Raw genomic sequence first — 19,730 nt, forward strand, 5'->3', positions numbered from 1 at the left:
TTCCCCCTCTCTTTCTCTCAACCTTGCTGTTGAAATTACTAAACCTTATCGGACCTCAAGTCCTCCCGCCACCTCTCACTTGATTTGCTTCAGGGCTGTTGTGTGTTAAGGAGAACTATCCACATCCATGCTCGATAGCATTACATTGCCTCTGATTTTTAACAGGAGGAGTCCCAGTAGATTGACCTCTCCTGTATGTATCTGGTCTTTTCTTGGGGTGGAGTTCCTTCATAAATAAGTCATTGCATGTTTCTCCATGAAATGTTTCTTGTGCAGTTAGGCCCCCAACTGGAGTTATGTCCAATTCCCACTGCGGTTTAGAAAGAGAGGCTGCAGAGGAGATTTGATGGAATGGTACCAGGGAATGAAGGACTTCAACTATGTGGGGATGCTGGAAAACCTGGGATTCTTACAGCGGAGATGGTTAAGAGGAGATTTGATAAATTAAGGAAGGGTTTTAGCAGAGTAGATAAAGCGAAACTGTTTCCAGTGACAGGAGGGTCTGTAACCAGAGGACACAGAGTTAAGATAGTTGTCAAAAAAGCCAGTGGGGAAAGGAGGAATTTTTTTTCATTCAACAAGTTATGATCTGGAATCCATTGCCAGAAGGGGCAGTGGAAACGGATTCAGTAGTAACTTTGAAAAGGGAATTAGATAAATACTTAAAAAGGAAAAATTTGCAGGGCGGTGGGAAGAGATTGGGAGGTTGAGCATTAATTGGGTAATTCTTTCAAAGAGTAGGCACCAGAGGTCGAATGACCTCCTTCTGGGTTGTCACATTCTGTTGGTGTCCATGTTCAGTTTTGATCCAAGTATCCCTTCTATTGGTTCATCAGTGGATGGTATTGGTAACAGTTGAGTGTTTGGGCATGGGGAACTGGAGGGAAGCAGATTTCTGCCCAACTGTTTTATCTCCTGACACATTCCTAGGATGGGTAGATGGATCTGAATTGTGGAAACTGAGTATTCCCTGCTGCCCTACTTGACCTGTCGACCTAACTATGTGAAATTTCATTGGTGTGACGGGCTCAACTTGTCAAAAGTTGACATTATCTTCAGAAGCTAGTAACAGGACATTATAGCGTGACGCTGGACCCAGATGTTTTAGACAACTGAAGTGAAGCTGCAGGTGTTTGACATCTGGATCCCGAATTCACACAGTTTTTAATTTCCTCCTGCCGACTGATAGTGTTTGTAAAGTTCTAAATCTCCAGTGGCATTCATTACTCAGTTTTGGCTCAAACTCTGCAGTGATGTTGTGAGTTAGAGTTTACATATTACATAGGGTGGAATTATGCTCCCCCCAGAGCGGGTTTGGAGGCAGGGAGAACGTAAAATCGGGGGAGGGGGTGGGGATGCTACCAGTTGAAGCCCTTAACTGGGTAATTAACCCCTAATTAAGGGTCTCTTCCCGCCGTAGCCGCAATTACCTGCGTGGCGGGCGGTCGTATCACCACACGGGAAGCACAGCACGAGAAACCGTTTGGAAGGCCCGCCGCTGTCCAGTTAAGTGCAAGATTGGCACTAAATTCAGCAGGCCTTCCGTACAGGAGCCAGTGCGGGAATCTCGGAGTCAGTTTCCCCCAATGTCAAGACCCCCGCCATCAGCACAAAATTCAGCCCATAGAATTTACAGCACAGAAACAGGCCATTCGATCTAACTAGTCTATGCTGGCCTTCATGCTGCACATGAGCCTCCTCCCACCTTAATTTATCCAACTCTGTCCATACATCCTTCTTTTCCTTTCTTCTTTCTTTTTTCTTTTGGGCCTCCTTATCTCGAGAGACAATGGATACGCGCCTGGAGGTGGTCAGTGGTTTGTGAAGCAGCGCCTGGAGTGGCTATAAAGGCCAATTCTGGAGTGACAGGCTCTTCCACAGGTGCTGCAGAGAAATTTGTTTGTTGGGGCTGTTGCACAGTTGGCTCTCCCCTTGCGCCTCTGTCTTTTTTCCTGCCAACTACTAAGTCTCTTCGACTCGCCACAATTTAGCCCTGTCTTTATGGCTGCCCGCCAGCTCTGGCGAATGCTGGCAACTGACTCCCACGACTTGTGATCAATGTCACACGATTTCATGTCGCGTTTGCAGACGTCTTTATAACGGAGACATGGACGGCCGGTGGGTCTGATACCAGTGGCGAGCTCGCTGTACAATGTGTCTTTGGGGATCCTGCCATCTTCCATGCGGCTCACATGGCCAAGCCATCTCAAGCGCCGCTGACTCAGTAGTGTGTATAAGCTGGGGATGTTGGCCGCTTCAAGGACTTCTGTGTTGGAGATATAGTCCTGCCACCTGATGCCAAGTATTCTCCGAAGGCAGCGAAGATGGAATGAATTGAGACGTCGCTCTTGGCTGGCATACGTTGTCCAGGCCTCGCTGCCGTAGAGCAAGGTACTGAGGACACAGGCCTGATACACTCGGACTTTTGTGTTCCGTGTCAGTGCGCCATTTTCCCACACTCTCTTGGCCAGTCTGAACATAGCAGTGGAAGCCTTACCCATGCGCTTGTTGATTTCTGCATCTAGAGACAGGTTACTGGTGATAGTTGAGCCTAGGTAGGTGAACTCTTGAACCACTTCCAGAGCGTGGTCGCCAATATTGATGGATGGAGCATTTCTGACATCCTGCCCCATGATGTTCGTTTTCTTGAGGCTGATGGTTAGGCCAAATTCATTGCAGGCAGACGCAAACCTGTCGATGAGACTCTGCAGGCATTCTTCAGTGTGAGATGTTAAAGCAGCATCGTCCTTTCTTACTCCTGTGTTTATCTAGCTTCTCCTTAAAGGTATCTATACCATTCACCCCAATTACTCCATGTTGTAGCGAGTTTCACATTCTAACCATTCTTTGTGTAAAGGAGTTTCTCCTGAATTTCCTATTAGATTTATTGGTGACTATCTTATATTTTATCATCATTTTGGATTCCCAACAAGCAGAAACACCCATGTCTACCCAGGGGAACCCCTTGATAATTCTCAAGTCCTCTATCATATCGCCCCATCAGCCCTCCCTTTTCTAGAGAAAAGCATCGCTGTGTAGGCAGATGGGACCATATCGATCTGCGGTGCTAACCAGATCTTCGTACTCATCCTCCTTTTGTTGTTGACGTTTGGGTTTTCTTTTTGCAGGAGTACAAAGTCTCCAGCTTTGAACAGAGGCTGATCAGTGAGATTGAGTTTCGCCTGGAACGCTCACCGGTGGATGAGTCTGATGACGAGGTCCAGCACGATGACCTGCCTGATCGCGGCACCGCGCCGGTCTTCGAGAGAAAGCTGAAGCACATCAAGCTGTTCGAGGGGACATCAGTAACTTTCACATGCAAATTGATCGGAGACCCCATGCCAAAGGTACAAGCTGCATTTATACAATCTTTCAGCACAGAAGGAGGCCACTCGGCCCATATTGCCCATGCCGGCTCTTTGAAAGAGCTATCCCCTTCTTTCCCCACAGCTCTACAAATTCTTCTTTTTTCAAGTACATGTCAAATTCCCTTTTGAAAGTAACTACTCTTTCCCCTGGCTGGGAGTCTGGAACATGGGGGCATAGTCTCAGGATAAGAGGACGATCATTTAGGGCAAAGGTGAAGAGAAATTTCTTCACTGAGAGGGTTGTGAAACTTTGGAATTCTCTATCCAGATGGACAGAATTTTGGTGTCTCAGGAAACCATATGAGGAGTGGGCAGGAAAGTGGCATTGAGACACAAGATCAGCCATGATCGTACTGAATGGCAGAGCAAGCATGAAGACATTGCATTCCAGATCACAACAACTCTGTGTTTTTATCTAAAAAAAATTAATAGTTCTCCTTATCTCCCCTGTGGTCCTTTTGCCAATTATCTTAAATGCGTCCTCTGGTTACCAACCCTCCTACCAGTAGAAATGATTCCTCCTTATTTACTCCAGCAAAACTCCTTATGATTTATAACATTTTGTTAAATCTCCCTTTGGCCTGAAGTTTTGCTGGGTGTGGCAAGTAAGTGGAGTTGAATGCATCCCAACTCAGATGGCATCAAGTAAAATCCCCACTGTTATTCACCTCCCCCAGATAACAAGATCACCTTTGTATTTATTCGTACTTGGGATGTGGGCATCACTGGCACGGCCAGCATTTATTGCCCATCCCTAATTGCCCTTGAGAAGATGGTGGTGAGCTGCCTTCCATGTGGTGTAGGTACACCCACACTGCTGTAAGGAAGGGAGTTCAGGATTTTGACCCAGTGACAGTGAAGGAATGGCGATATAGTTCCAAGTCAGGATGCTGTGTGGCTTGGAGGGGAACTTGCAGGTGGTGATGTTCCCATGCGTCTGCTGTCTTTGTCCTTCTAGCTGGTAGAGGTTGCAGGTTTGGAAGGTGTTGTCCAAGGAGGTGTGGTGAATTGTTGCAGTGCATCTTGTAGATGGTACACACTGCTAACCACTGTGCACCAGTGTTGAAGGGAGTGTGTTTAAGATGGTGGATGGGCTGCAATCAATGCTACAATTTGTAACATTGAATTAATCAGTATTATTGTCTTCAGTCTTCATCTCCTTGTTCATCTATTAGCAAGAAGTTCTTGTGTGATGCAGTCCATCATCGTCTTTGTAACACTGGAGGTCACCTAGTTCCCCTCCCTGTATTGTCTGGATGCATTATAGGTATTGGAGTGCCCATTGCTGTGCTTGGCTTTTCCTCTCTAGTTATTTACGCTTGTTTCCTTCCCACTTCTGGTAGGTCTACTGGTTCAAAGATGGTAAACAAATTTCCAAGCGCAGTGAACACTACCAGATACGTCGAGAGGCAGATGGAACTTGTTCCCTCCACACTGAAGCTGCCACGCTTGACGATGATGGGAATTATACCATCATGGTGGCCAACCCACTGGTAAGTGGAGTCAATTCTTAGGTTCGGACATCAGTGAGTGTGGGAGGTGGGAAATATGAACTCCTTGCAAATGTAGCATATGGCACAATCGGATGCGAGAAGGTGTCTGGGCTTTGGAGCTGGTGTACTTTGTCATCTTTCATTCTCAGCCAACATCACTCTTCTAAGGGCATTTACTTCAACTCTCAGATGCTTAAGTTGTTAGGGTTTCAGTCTACTTTTAGTTTTCTTTAACTTTCCCCTCTTTCCCATTACGTTAAGGTCCGTTTGTAAAACACTTCCCTGTCCACGTTCAAATACATTGAACTCTGCGTTGTAATGTGGTGAAGTGCTCATGCGAAGTCAAAGGCCAGCTTGGGCAGTGGGGCTTATTTTTTTTAATGGGTTTACAAAATCTGTAAGGAGAAATTTTGGCCAAACTTCAGCTGTAGATTTCCGGGTATGCAATGACTGAGTTTGTGGAATTTTTTTTTTGTACAGAGTTTCCTAATTTTAAAAAAGACAGAAAATCTGTTCACATCGAAACAGAGGGAAATGGTCTGTTTACATAGTTTCGGGGAATTTGCGGTTGTGTTTTACGAAGCCACTGAAGTTCCTGTTTGGTCTACCGAATGTAATGCAGATGGAGACAAGAAATCCAGTCCAACAAAACAACATTTAAAAAAATACAAAGCAAAGAAACCTTCATAGTGCAGACCATCAGTCAAGACAGTTCAGACCCAACAATGTCTGATTTATGAACAGAATGAGGAATTCTATCCGCAAGCTCACTGCACCCTGATTCCTTGTACGAGCATGGATTTCCTTTTAGCCTTTCGCTACCCCGTAACCCCTCCATCAAAACATGTTACGACACAGAGGGAGGCCATTCAGCCCATCATACCTGTGCCAACTCTTTTGAAAGAGCTACCCAATTAGTCCCACTTAGCCTGCCCTTTCTTGGCAGCCGTTATTCTTTCATGGGATGTGGGTGTCGCTGGCTTGGCCAGCATTTGTTGCCCATCTTTAATTGCCCTTGAACTGAGTGGCTTGCTAGGCCATTTCAGAGGGCAGTTAAGAGTCAACCACATTGCTGTGGGTCTGGAGTCACATATAGGCCAGACCAGGTAAGGACGGCAGATTTCCTTCCTTCCCGAAAGGACATTCATGAACCAGATGGGTTTTTACAACAATCAGTGACACTGTTACTGAGACCAACTTTCAATCCCAGATTTTTATTAATTAATTGAATTTCAATTCACCAGTTGCCTTGGTGGGATTTGAACCACTGTCCCAGTGTATTAGCCTGGGCCTCTGGATTACTAGTTCAGTGACATTACCACTACGCCACCGTCTCCCCAGTTTGTAATGAGCTGCAGTCATGGGAAATGTGATACTGACAACAACGAATTCTGGAGATAGGCAACATCCGAGGAGAGGAGAAAAGACTGAACACTGCCTCTTGCCTGAAACAGTAACCTGTCATTCTCTTCTTGTTTGGAAACATTTTCTACTTTTATGTTTAGCACTGATTATGTGTACGAGATGGTTTTCTAGAACAGTATATTGAGGAACCAACTAGAGAATGGGTTATTTTAAATCTGGTATTGTACAGTGTGAAAAGGCTAATTAATAATCTCATTGTAAAGGAGCCTTTAGGGAAGAGTGACTATATGATAGAATTTTATTTTAAGTATTAAAGTGATGTAGTTCAATCTGAAGTCAGGATGTTAAATTTGAACAAAGGAATTTATGATGGTATGAGGGGCAAATTGGCTGAGGTGAATTGGGAAATACATTAAAAGGTCTGACAGTACATAGGCAATGGATAGTCTTTAAAGAAATATTACATGTTTACTGCCACTATACATTCCTTCAAGGCATAAAAACTCCAAAAGTAAAGGCAGTCAACCGTGGATAACAAAGGAAGTTGAGGATTGTATAAGATTAGAAGAAGAGGCCTATAAAGTTGCCAGAAATAGTAGTAAACCTGAGGATTGGGAGGATTTTAGAATACAGCAAAGGAGGACGAAGAAAGGGAGAATAGAATATGAATGTAAGATAGCAAAAAATATAAAAACGAACTGTAAAAGCTTCTACAGGTACGTAAAATAGAAACGTTTGGCTGAGACACATGTAGGTCCATTACAGGCAGAGTCAGGAGAATTTATAATGGGGAATAGAGAAATGGCAGAGAAGCTAAATGATTACTTTGTGTCTGTCTTCACTAAGGAAGATACAGGAAATCTCCCAGAATTAGAGATCCGAGGGATTAGGGGGAAATGAGGAATTGAAGGAAATTAGTATTAGTAAGAAGGTTGTATTGGTGAAATTAATGGGACTGAAGGTTGATAAGTCCCCAGGACCTGATATTCTACATCCCAGAGTGTTGAAAGAGGTAGCTATGGAGGTAGTAGATGCATTAGTGATCAAATTCCAAAATTCTATAGATTCTGGAGCAGTTCCTGCAGATTGGAAGGTTGCAAATGTCACCCCACTATTTAAGAAGGGAGGGAAAGAGAAAACAGGGAATTACAGACCTGTTAGCCTACATTAGTCGTTTAGAAAATGCTAGAATCTATTCTGAAGGATTTGATAAGTGGACACTTGGATAATAATGATCTGATTGGGCATAGTCAACATGGATTTATGAATGGGAAATCATGTTTGACGAACCTGTTGAAGTTTTTTGAGGATGTTGCTGACAGAATTGATAAAGGGGAGTTGGTGGACGTGGTATACTTGGATTTTCAGAAGACTTTTAATAAAGTCCCCATAGGAGGTTGGTTAGCAAAATTAAAGCACATGGGATAGAAGGTAATATACAGGCATAGATTAAAGATTGGTTAACAGACAGAAAACAGAGAGTAGGAATAATCAGGTCATTTGCACGTTGGCAGGCTGTGACTAGTGGGGTACCACAGAGATCGGTGCTTGGGGCGCCAGCTGTTCACAATATATATCAATGATTTGGATGTGGGGACCAAATGTAGTAGTTCCAAGTTCGCGGATGACACAAAACTAGGTGGGAATGTGTGCTGTGAGGAACATGCAAAGCGGCTTCAAGGGGATTTGAACAGACTTGGTGAGTGGGCAAGAACATGGCAGATGGAATATAATGTAGAAAAATGTGAGGTTATCCACTTTGGTAGGAGGAACAGATGTGTAGAGTATTTCTTAAATGGTAAGAGATTGGAAAGTGGAGATGTACAAAGGGTCCTGAGTGTCCTTGTCAATAAGTCACTGAAAGTTAACATGCAGGTGCAGCAAGCAATTAGGAAGGCTAATGGTATGTTAGCCTTTATTGCAAGAGGATTTGAGTATGGGAGTAGTGAAGTCTTGCTTCAATTGTATAGAAATAAAAGCAAAATACTGCGGATGCTGGAAATCTGAAATAAAAACAAGAAATGCTGGAACCACTCAGCAGGTCTGGCAGCATCTGTGAAAAGAGAAGCAGAGTTAACGTTTCGGGTCAGTGACCCTTCTTCGGAACTGGAAGAAGGGTTCCGAAGAAGGGTCACTGACCCGAAACGTTAACTCTGCTTCTCTTTTCACAGATGCTGCCAGACCTGCTGAGTGGTTCCAGCATTTCTTGTTTTTATTTCAATTGTATAGAACCTTGGTTAGACCACACTTGGAGTACTGTATGCAGTTTTGGTCCCCTTACCTTCGGAAGGATATTATTGCCATAGAGGGAGTGCAACAAAGATTCACCAGACTTGTTCCTAGGATGGCAGGACTGTCCTATGAAGAGAGATTGGGGAAACTGGGTTTGCATTCTCTAGAGTTTTGAAGAATGAGAGGTGATCTCATTGAAACCTACAAAATACTTAAAGGGATAGACAGGGTAGATGCAGCTAAGATGTTTCCCCTGGTTGGGGAGTCCAGAACCAGGGATACAATTTCAAAATAAGGGGGAAGCCACTTAGAACAGAGATGAGGAGAAATTTCTTTACTCGGAGGGTTGTGAATCTTTGGAATTCTCTACCCCCGAGGGCTGTGGAAGCTCAGTCATTGAGTATGTTTAAACTATTTGAAACTTAAATCTAAACAAAGGAAAATATGAAGGTATGGGAAGCAAGTTGGGAAACTACATTAGAGGGTATGATGGTAGGCAGGCAATGGCCAGTATTTAAAAAGTTAATACTTGGTTTCCAACAAATTGACAATCCTTTGAGGCACAAAAACCCAGCAGGAAAGTAATCCAACCATGAGAGAAGTTAAAGATTGTATTACATCAAAGAGGCTTATAAATTTGCCAAAAAAGTAGTAAGCCTGAATTCAGCAAAGGAGAACCAAGAAATGATAAAGAGAAAATAGAATATGAAAGTAAGCTAGCAAGAAACATAAAAAAGGACCGTAAAAGCTTCTATAGGTAGGTAAAAAGGAAAAGATTAGCAAAGACAAATGTGGGCCCATTACAGGCAGAGACGGGGTAATTTATAATGGGGAATAAGGAAATGTCAGAGGAACTAAACAAATACTTTGTGTCTATCTTCATGGAGGAAGATATAAAAAAACCTCTCAGAAGTACTAAAGAACCAAGAATAAGGAACTAGAGAAATTAGTATTAGTAAAAGTAGTACTGGAGAAATTAATGGGACTGAAAGTTGATAAATCCCTTGGACTTGATGATCTACATCCCAGAGTGTTGAAAGAGGTGGATGTAGAGGCAGTGGATGCATTGGTGATCATCTTCCAAAATTCTATAGATTCTGGAGCAGTTCCTGATGATTGGAAGGTAGCAAATGTAACCCCACTATTTAATAAAGGAGGGAGAGAGAAACAGGGAGCTACAGACCTGTTAGCCTGACATCAGTAGTAGGGAAAATGCTAAAATCTATTTTAAAGCACACTTAGAAAGTAATGGTAAGATTGGGCAGAGGGAAATCATGTTTGACAGACCTGTTAGAGTTTTTTGAGGATGTAACTAACAGAATAGTTAAGGGGGACCCCATGGATATGGTGTATTTGGATTTTCAGAAACCTTTTGATAAGGTCCCACACAAGAGGTTAGTAAGCAAAGTTGGACTGCATGAGATTGGGGATAATATGGATTGAGAATTGGTTAACCGACAGAAAAGAGAGTAGGAATAAATGGGTCAGTCTCAGGTTGGCAGGCTGTGACTAGTGGGTTACCACAAGGATCAGTGCTGGGGCCCCAGCTATTCACAATCTATATCAATGATTTGGATGTGGGGACCAAATCTAATATTTCCAAGTTTGCTGATGACACAAAACTAGGTAGAATGTGAGTTCTGAGGATGATGCAAGGGATTTAGGCAGGTTAAATGAGTGGGCAAGAACATGGCAGATGGAATATAATGTGAAAAAAAGTGAAGTTATTCACTTTGGTAGGGGAAACAGAAATGCAGAGTATTTCTTAAATGGTGAGAGATTAGGAAGTATTGATGTCCAAAGGGATCTAGGTGTCCTTGTTCATAAATCACTGAAAGCTAACATGCAGGTGCGGCAAGCAATTAGGAAGGCAAATGGTATGTTGGCCTCTATTGCAAGAGAATTTGAGTACAAGAGTACAGGTGTCTTGCTGCAATTGTATTAAACCTTGGTGAGACTGCACCTGGAGTATTGTGTACAGTTTTGGTCTACTTACCTAAGGAAGGATATACTTGCCATAGAGGGAGTGCAACAAAGATTCCCCAGATTGATTCCTGGGGTGGCGGGATAATCCTATGAGGAGAGATTGAGGAGACTGGGCCTGTATTCTCTAGAGTTTTGAAGAATGAGAGGTGATTTCATTGAAGCATACAGAATTCTTACAGGGCTCGACAGAGTTGGGGGTCTAGAACCTGGGGACACAGTCTCAGATAAGAGGTAGGCCATTTAAGAATGAGATGAGGAGGAATTTCTTCACTCAGACAGTGTGAATCTTCGTAATTCTCTACCCCAGAGGACTGTGGAAGCTCAATCACTGAGTATGTTCAAGACAGGGATTGAAAGATTTCTAGATATTAAAGATGTCAAGGGATTATGGGGATAGTGCAGGAAAATGGTGTTGAGTTAGAAGATTAGCCGTGATCTAGATGAAAGGTGAAGCAGGCTCGAGGGGCTGAATGGCCTGCTCCTGCTCCTATTTCCCATGTTCCTATGATTATATAACATTAGAGAAGCTGTAGAGTTCAACAACCACCCCCACCCCTAAAGGAATTGATAGCAATTCAGAGCATAAATAAGTTGCCATCCAACTCTATATTGGACTATCGATAGCTTGTGATGTTGGATGTGTTTTCATTTGGATGAATCCCAAATATACTTCAGCATTTGCCTGATTCACAGTTATGTCAGCTGTGACTGAGACTCACTTTTGAGTCAGAAGGTTCTGGGTTCAACTCCCACTCCAGGACTTGAGCACAAGAATCAAGGCTGACACTGCAATACAATACCAAGGGAGTGCTGCACTGCCGGAGATGCCACCTTTTGGATGAGACGTTAAACTGATGCTCTGTCTGCCCTCTCAGCTGGCTGTAAAAGATCCCATGGCACAATTTTGAAAAAGATTAGGGGCGTTGTCCCTGGTGTCTTGGCCAATATTTATCCCTCAATCAACATCACAAAAATAGATTTTCTGGTCATTATCACATTGCTCTTTGTGGGAACTTGCTGGCCGGAATTTTACGCCGCCCCAGCGGGTCGAATGGTGGCGTTGGAATGGCATAAAATTGAGCGGCAGGCTTCGGGAGGCCTCACCGCCCCGATTCCACCTCCAACCAGTGGTCCGGTGGGGGGGGTGGGGGGTGAGAGACAGCCCGCCTGCCCGATGCCAATCAAGACCCTTAAGTAGCCACAGTATTGTACCCGTGGCAAGCAGGTGTGCCAGGGACATGAAAGGCCGCCCAGCTACAGCTGCCGGCCTTTCCGTACTCCGGGTGGGGAGGGGGGGGACCTGGCAATCGGGCACCCACCCCCACCCCCGCCCCCGCCTCCGCCTCCCAACCCAACCCAACCCAACCCCAAGACGCCCTCCTCCCCCCAAACGACCACCCTATCCTCACCAGGGCATGACCAATTCTCCTGGTGAGGCTGCCCGAACTTACCTTCTGTCCCGGTTCCATTGCGTCCTCCTCGGTCAGCTGGGCTGCAGTCCCAGCAGTGGCCACCGCTCCCAGTAGCGCTGCTGAGACTAAGAGCTGCTGGCCTGCTGATTGGCTGGCAGCTCACTGAGGCAGGACCTCCTCCCTCAAGTGGGTGGAAGTCCCACCTCAGGCCAATTAAAGCCTGGGGATCCGTAAAATATGGGACAGATCTCCAGGCTGGGTGGGAGCGGGATCGGCACCAACATTTAGGTCGGAGTCCGGCTCCCATCCGCCCAGCGTAAAAGTCCGGCTGCTGTGTGCAAATTGGCTGCCGCATGTCTTACATTGCAACAGTGACAACACCTCAGAAAAGTACTTCATTGGCTGTAGAGCACTTTGTAATGTCCGCAGGTCATAAAAGGCGCTATATAAATGCAAGTCTTACTTTTATTCAGGGTACTGAAACTGTATTGCCTGAACAGTATCTGGGCCTGATGACTCTTATCAGTTTGAAGATTCCTTGATATATAAACATACTTTTATTTTTTACATAGAATATGCAGTACAGTGATGAGCCATTCAGCCTTCTCCTGCCCAAACTTCATCTCACCTTATCTGCATATTCCTCTCTCCCTCATATTCTATCTAGCTTCCCCTTAAATGCATCTATGTTATTCACCTCAACTACTCCTTGTGGGAGTGAGTTCCATATTCTAACCCCTCTCTGGGTAAAGAAGTTTAATGAATCCCTGCATTACAGGCAAAGCACAGGATAGCACAGAGATTGAACCCACAATATTGCCATTATTAGCACCATGTTCTAATTAACTGAATTATAATTGGCCCAGCACATCATTGCATTTCACTAATGTTTACCAAGTGGAGGCAAAAAACTTTGAATTAAAACTTGGCACTCTGAGGATTCTAGGGGTGGAATTTAATTTTCCCCTCAGGAGAGGGCTGGGAGGTGGGGGAGCCATGGATATCCGGAGGAAAGGAGGGGGACGGAGTGCCCATCACCTTCCCGACTACCCCTGATCAAGTGGATAGGGTTGAGGACAGCCTTCCTGCCTGGAGGCCCAATGAGGCCCTTAAATTGCCAATTAATGGCCACTTAAGGACCTCATCCCACCACCACTGGCATTTAACCAGCAGTGGGGGATGTCCTCTGCCATGTGGGGAGGCTGCCCAGTAAAACCAGGTGGCTTCCATGTGGTCTGGTGGGGTGGGGGCCTTGCTGCTTGGGTAATCTGTAGCCAACATCCCTACTCCCCCGGCCTTCAACAACTCACCGCCCCCTCCACCCTCCCCCTCCACACCTCTCACTGGGCAAGCCTGCCCCACTTACCTTCACTCCAGGGTCCAGTTCTGAGCCTCGTCCTGGGCCTCCTGCAGTTCCAGCAGTGGCCACCACTCCTAGTGGTGCTGCTGAGCTGCCTGTTCTCTGATTGGCCAGCAGCCGTTTGAGGCAGGACCCACATGGGAACCCCGGCGCTGGGCAGTTAATTGCCTAAGCGGCGTTAGGTGCAGCCAGGGATCCCCCAAACGGCCGAAGTGGGGTTCCCTTCGACTTTCTGGCCTGCCATCAGGACACCTACTGTCTGCATAAAATCCAGCCCCAGGTTTTTCCTAATAAATGAGTTGAGATCGGCTGATTGGCCTTCCTTTTCATTTATCCTGCATATGGGCACTGTGTAAATTGACTGTGCATTGCCCTCTCATTACAAAGCTTTGAGGGTGTTGTATTCATCAGTAGAGGAACCCACCTACTGACCAGTTTCTTACCCTGGTCAGAATTTTTTTGTTTTAGAGATATAGCACTGAAACAGGCCCTTCGGCCCACCGAGTCTGTGCCGACCAACAACCACCCAGATCCCACTGCTTTTAGAAAGAGGCCATCTAACTATACTCAGCAAACCATTCTTCTCACCAGCCTTTTGAACTCCGCCATTTATCAAACGTCACTGGCCACATGTTCCCCCATTAAGCCCTGCTTACCCATTTACCCCTCCTCACCAATCTCTAGGCCTCTGTCTGCACTGTATTATATTAAAAGTTGTCTTCCCCCTACCCACCCCCCTCCCCCCCATGCAAGTATATCAGGTGCGGTCGTGTAGTGATTGGGTTATTAACCAATAGCATAGAGGCCAGGGCCAATAATACAGAGAATAAGAGGTCAAATCCCACCATGCCAGTTTGAAAATTTGAATTCAGTTTTTTTTTAAAGAAAAGTCCTGGAAATAAAACACGGGTATCTGTAAAATTGGTCATGAAGACACCCGATTGTCATTTTGATTTTAAAAAAACCGGCTCGCTGTCCATTTAAGCAAGGCAACATAAGAAACAGAGAAATATTTATGGCACAGAAGGAGGCCATTCAGCCCATCGTCCATGTGCCGGCTGAAAAAGAGATCTTTTTCCAGTCTAATGCCACTTTCCAGCTCTTGGTCCGTAGCTCTGTAGGTTACGGAACCTCGAGTGTATATCCAGGTGTTTTTTAAAATGCATTGAGGGTTTCTGCCTCTATCACCCTTTCAGGCAGTGAGTTAGTGAGTTCCAGACCAGTAACCCTTATCCAGTCTGGCCTAAATATGTCTCTAGTCCCACTCTGCCATGCTTGACTCAACTTCTTTCCTGAAATGGTCTAGTAAGCCACTTCATTGTGTCAGACTACTGCAGATTGTAGCGGATCAAACAGAGGGTCTCCCAACCCAGCACCTTAGGTGTTACTAAGAGGTGTATATAAGTGGATAAAGAGGTGTGCGCATGTGTCTCCCTTTGATTCAATGCAATATTTTGGCAGGATTTCACATGGTAGGAAACCAGTTGTCAGTCTTTCAATAAATCAGTCTTTTTTCGGTCTGAACTGGTTGACAGATTAGCTACACTGCAAAGGTTTTCTTGCTTTGCATCTTCTTTAAAAAAATGTTATTGGAGTGGGCTTCTTGACTCCATCTCCATTACGTTCCGTAGACCAAACGGGAACTTCAGTGGGTTCAATGAACATAACTGCAAACTCCCCAGAAATATGTAAACGATCCATTTCCTTGCTTCTTGAAGTCAAACAGATTTCCGTTTTGCTTTTTAGGAAATTCTGTAAAATGTTCACGGAATCCACAGATCCAGTCTTTGTGTGTACATCTGAAATTATGCAGAAGGCTTTTAACCACAATCTTCACAGATTTTTTCCAGCTCTGTTGTGCCGTTTAGGTTACTAATTGGCTAACTTGTCAATGAAAACACATCATACTAGTTCCTTCATTGGCTTGGGTGAGTTAAATCAGTGACTGAGCCTCATGACACAGGAAGGTTTCGGGTTCAATCCCTGTTGCAATAAAGTGCTGAGCATTTTGGTTAATCGTTGCTGGCTGTGCAATCTGATCATTCCAAAGTATGGTCTTTGGTAACAGTGTGAAACAGAGTGCTAGCGAATCAACAGCCTGTTATACACTGCGGCAGCTCTTATCTTCCATTGACTTGGAGGATATTGCCAAGATTTTTAATTTCAAGCCAAGTAAACACGACAGTGGGACTAGAAAATGAGTGTCTAGAAAGAATTTGAGCTGCTGTTCTGTGAACTTCAGTAGATATAAGATGAGGCGCGGCGAAAAATCAACCGCTGATTCACTAGACGCACATTTTGCTCTGTTGCTTTAGACCAATTTCACCATCTGTGTTTATATTGCTGTGCTACAGAAATTTGTATTTTTTAATTTAACTGACCTTGGCCCTCGTTATTCTTAGGCTAGGGATGTAGAAATTAGAAAGAAGTTGCACTTATAAAAGTTCCACAGCTTCACAGGAAATTGTGTACTTTTCAAGTGAAGTCACTGTTGTATTGAAGGGAAACGCAGCAGCTAATTTATCTACAGCGAGTCCCCGCAAGCAGAAATAATTAACCAAATAATCTGGTTTTGGTGGTAGTGGGTTGTTGGGGGATAAATGCTGCCCTTGAGGTCATGCCCTGTCCTTGCCTGATGTCCAGCGACCTCTTCCCCCCACACCCACCCCCCCCCCCTGCTACTGGAACTGAGCTTGATTTACAGCTTTGTTCACCATGCAGTCTAGGCCAGTAAGAGTATGGTGCAGAGTTCTGGTCTCTATAGGAAAGAGAGGCAGTGCTGAAGGTACAAACAAGATTTACAAGGATGATACTAGGACTGAGAGGTTAAATTATCAGGAAAGACTGAACAGGTTTTGAGCTCTTTTCTCCAGAACACAGAAGGCTGAGAGATGACCTCATGGAGGTCCATAATATTCATGACCGAGTTCAATAGAATAGTCATAGAGAAGCTGCTTCCACTCAAAGGGAAGTCCAAAGCTTAGGACCAATATATTCAGTAAGTAATTCAGAAGAAACATCTTTATCCAGAGAGTGGTTAGAATTTGAAACTTGCTATAAACATGGTGTGATTGAGATGAATGGCTTGGATGCATTTAAGGGGAAGCTGGATAAACACAAGGGAGAAAGGAATAGAAGAGAGTTAGAATGTGAGAAGGTTCATTTGCAGCATAAACACCAGCAGAGGCAAGTTTCAGTGCTGTAAATTCTATGTGTTTAGCTGAGGTATGAGAGGGAGGCCAGAACCATAAGAATTGTGCATAGCCTTTAATATCCATGTACGTAGGCTTCAGACTGCCTTGTTCACAGTTGCTGTAAGGCTTGTGGGCAATGATGCAAACAGCATCTAATTCCAGCCATTGAATGCAGTATTAGACAATGATCATAGCATGGTGTGTGATTCAAAAATTATAATTTTATGAATATAATGATTATTTATATTCAACATCTTGCATTTATGTAACACCGCTAACATAGCAAAACAACTCGGATACTGCACGGGAGCGTCATCAGACAAAATTTGACACCAAGCCACATCGGGAGAAATTAGGGAAGTTGACCAAAAGCTTGGTCATTGGTTTTAGGGAGCACCTTTAAAAGAGGTAGAGAGGGAATTCCAGAGCTTTGGGCCTAGGCAGCTGAAAGCATGGCTGCCAATGGTGGAGCAGGAGGAAATCAGAGATGCTCAAGAGGCCAGAATTGGCGGAGCACAGGGATCTTTGCAGTTCACTGGTTTATTGGAGCTGTCGTGGATTATTTTAATTGCTTCTTCCCTTTTTTCACAGGGTAGGACCAGCTGCACGGGCAGATTAATGGTTCAAACTGTAAGCCAGAGAGGGCGTTCTCCCCGCTCCCCTGCTGGACAGTCACCTGGGCGAAGGTAATGTTATTTCTTTTACATGGGAGGATCCAGGAGTGTTTATCAAAACTTACCCCACTGCCACAATCTCAGGCATACATAGACTTTTACAGCAGAGAAACAGGCCATTAGACCCAACTGTCCAAGCTCCACACGAGCCTCCTTCCACACCTCTTCATCTCACCCCATTAGTATAATCTTCTATTCCTTTCTCTCACATATGTTTATCTAGCTTCCCCTTAAATGCATCTATGTTATTCACCTCAATTACTCCTTGCAGTAGCAAGTTTCCCATTCTCACCACTCTCTGGGAAAAGAAGTTGCTCCTGAATTCTCTGTTGGATTTATTAATGACCATCTTATATTTGGGGCCAAAACAAGAAATGCTGGATTCACTCAGCAGGTCTGGCAGCATCTGTGGAAAGAGAAGCAGAGTTAACGTTTCGGGTCAGTGACCCTTCTTCGGAACTGACAAATATTAGAAAAGTCACAGGTTATAAACAAGTGAGGTGGGGGTTGGGGCAAGAGATAACAAAGGAGAAGGTGCAGATTGGACCAGGCCACATAGCTGACCAAAAGGTCACGGAGCAAAGGCAAACAATATGTTAATGGTGTGTTGAAAGACAAAGCATTAGTACAGATTAGGTGTGAATATACTGAATATTGAACATCAGCAAGTGCAAACCTGAAGAAAAACAACCTGAAAAAAACAGTGGGTCAGCAAACTGAACAAACTCAGATGAAATGAAATAAATGCAAAAAAATGCCGGACTGAACATGGAGTTCAATAATTTCAGAGCATGACAGCCCCCCACTTCACTTCCATTTTTAGTCATTTTTAGTTATTTTTTCTTCCTCTTTTTTTTTTACATTCCTTTTTACATTTTTTACAATCTTTTTTTGCATTTATTTCATTTCATCTGAGTTTGTTCAGTTTGCTTACCCACTGTTTTTTTCAGGTTGTTTTTCTTCAGGTTTGCACTTGCTGATGTTCAATATTCAGTATATTCACACCTAATCTGTACTAATGCTTTGTCTTTCAACACACCATTAACATATTGTTTGCCTTTGCTCCGTGACCTTTTGGTCAGCTATGTGGCCTGGTCCAATCTGCACCTTCTCCTTTGTTATCTCTTGCCCAACCCCCACCTCACTTGTTTATAATCTGTGACTTTTCTAATATTTGTCAGTTCCGAAGAAGGGTCACTGACCCGAAACGTTAACTCTGCTTCTCTTTCCACAGATGCTGCCAGACCTGCTGAATGAATCCAGCATTTCTTGTTTTTGTTTCAGATTTCCAGCATCCGCGGTATTTTGCTTTTATATTTGGGGCCCCTAGTCTTTGGTCTGCCTCACAAGCAAAAGCATCTTCCCTATGCCTATTGAGCCCCTTCATAATCTTCAAGACCTGTACCAGGTCACCCCTTCATCTCCTTTCTCAAGAAAAGAGCCACAGCCTGTTCAATCTATTCTGATACCTCTCAGGTGAGGTAAGAGTGGCTGCCCTTGACATCAAGGGCAGTATTTGACTGAGTATGACATCAAGGAGCTCTAGCAAAATTGGGAATCGGGAAAACTCTCTGCTGGTTGGAGTCATACCTAGTGCAAAGGAAGATGGTTGTGGTTGTTGGAGGTCAGTCATCTCAGCACCAGGACATCACTGCAGGAGTTCCTCAGGGTAGTGTCCTAGGCCCAACTATCTTCAGCCACTTCATCAATGACCTTCCTTCAGTCATAAGGTCAGAAGTGGGGATGTTCACTGATGATTGCACAATGTTCAGCACCATTCGCAACTCCTCAAATACTGAAGCAGCCTGTGTCCAATTGCAGCAAGACCTGGACAATATCCAGGCAAGTAACATTCGCGCCACACAAGTGCCAGGCAATGACCATCTCCAACAAGAGAGAATCTTAACCATCTCCCCTTGATGTTCAATGTCATTACGATTGCTGAAACTCCCACTATCAATATCCTGGGAGCTACCATTGACAGGAAACTGAACTGAAGTCGCCATATAAATACCATGGCTACAAGAGCAGGTCAGAGGGTAGGAATCCTGTGGTGAGTAACTCACCTCCTGACTCCCCCAAAGCCTGTCAACCATCTAGAAGGCACAAGTCAGGAGTGTGATGGAATACTCTCCACTTGCCTGGATGGGTACAGCTCCAACAACACTCAAGAAGCTTGACACCACCCAGGACAGAGCAGCCCACTTGATTGGCACCCCACCCACAGGCATTCACACCCTCCACCACCGACGCACGGTGGCAGCAGTGTGTACCATCTACAAGATGTAACGCACCAAGGCTCCTTCGACAGTACCTTCCAAACCTGCAACCTCTGCTACCTAGAAGGACAAGGGCAGCAGATGCATGGGAATGCCATCACCTGCAAGTTCCCCTCCAAGCCACACACCATCCTGACTTGGAACTATATTGCCGTTCCTTCACTGTCACTGGGTCAAAATCCTGGAACTCCCTTCCTAACAGCACAGAGGGTATATCTACCCCACATGGACTACAGCGGTTCAAGAAGACTGCTCACCACCAGCTTCTCTCGGGCAATTAGGGATGGGTAATAAATGCTGGCCTGACCAGCGTCGCCCACATCCCATGAATGAATTTTTTAAAAAGTTCAGGCACCTTCTCCAGTGC

At 44.6% G+C, this 19,730-nt stretch overlaps 1 protein-coding gene across 3 annotated transcripts in view; it reads left to right on the forward strand.

The window, feature by feature from the left end:
- palld (palladin, cytoskeletal associated protein) overlaps positions 1 to 19,730 on the forward strand; it is a 253,894-nt gene that overhangs the window by 205,070 nt on the left and 29,094 nt on the right. For all 3 annotated transcript variants that reach the window (XM_068029263.1, XM_068029264.1, XM_068029265.1), the window contains 3 exons: positions 3,129 to 3,347; positions 4,712 to 4,861; positions 17,002 to 17,096. In XM_068029263.1, coding sequence (XP_067885364.1) covers positions 3,129 to 3,347; positions 4,712 to 4,861; positions 17,002 to 17,096 — 464 coding nt within the window. The remainder of the gene's footprint in view (positions 1 to 3,128; positions 3,348 to 4,711; positions 4,862 to 17,001; positions 17,097 to 19,730) is intronic.

The sequence above is a fragment of the Heterodontus francisci genome, chromosome 4 (assembly GCF_036365525.1).
Source record: "Heterodontus francisci isolate sHetFra1 chromosome 4, sHetFra1.hap1, whole genome shotgun sequence".
Classification (NCBI taxonomy): Eukaryota; Metazoa; Chordata; class Chondrichthyes; order Heterodontiformes; family Heterodontidae; genus Heterodontus; species Heterodontus francisci.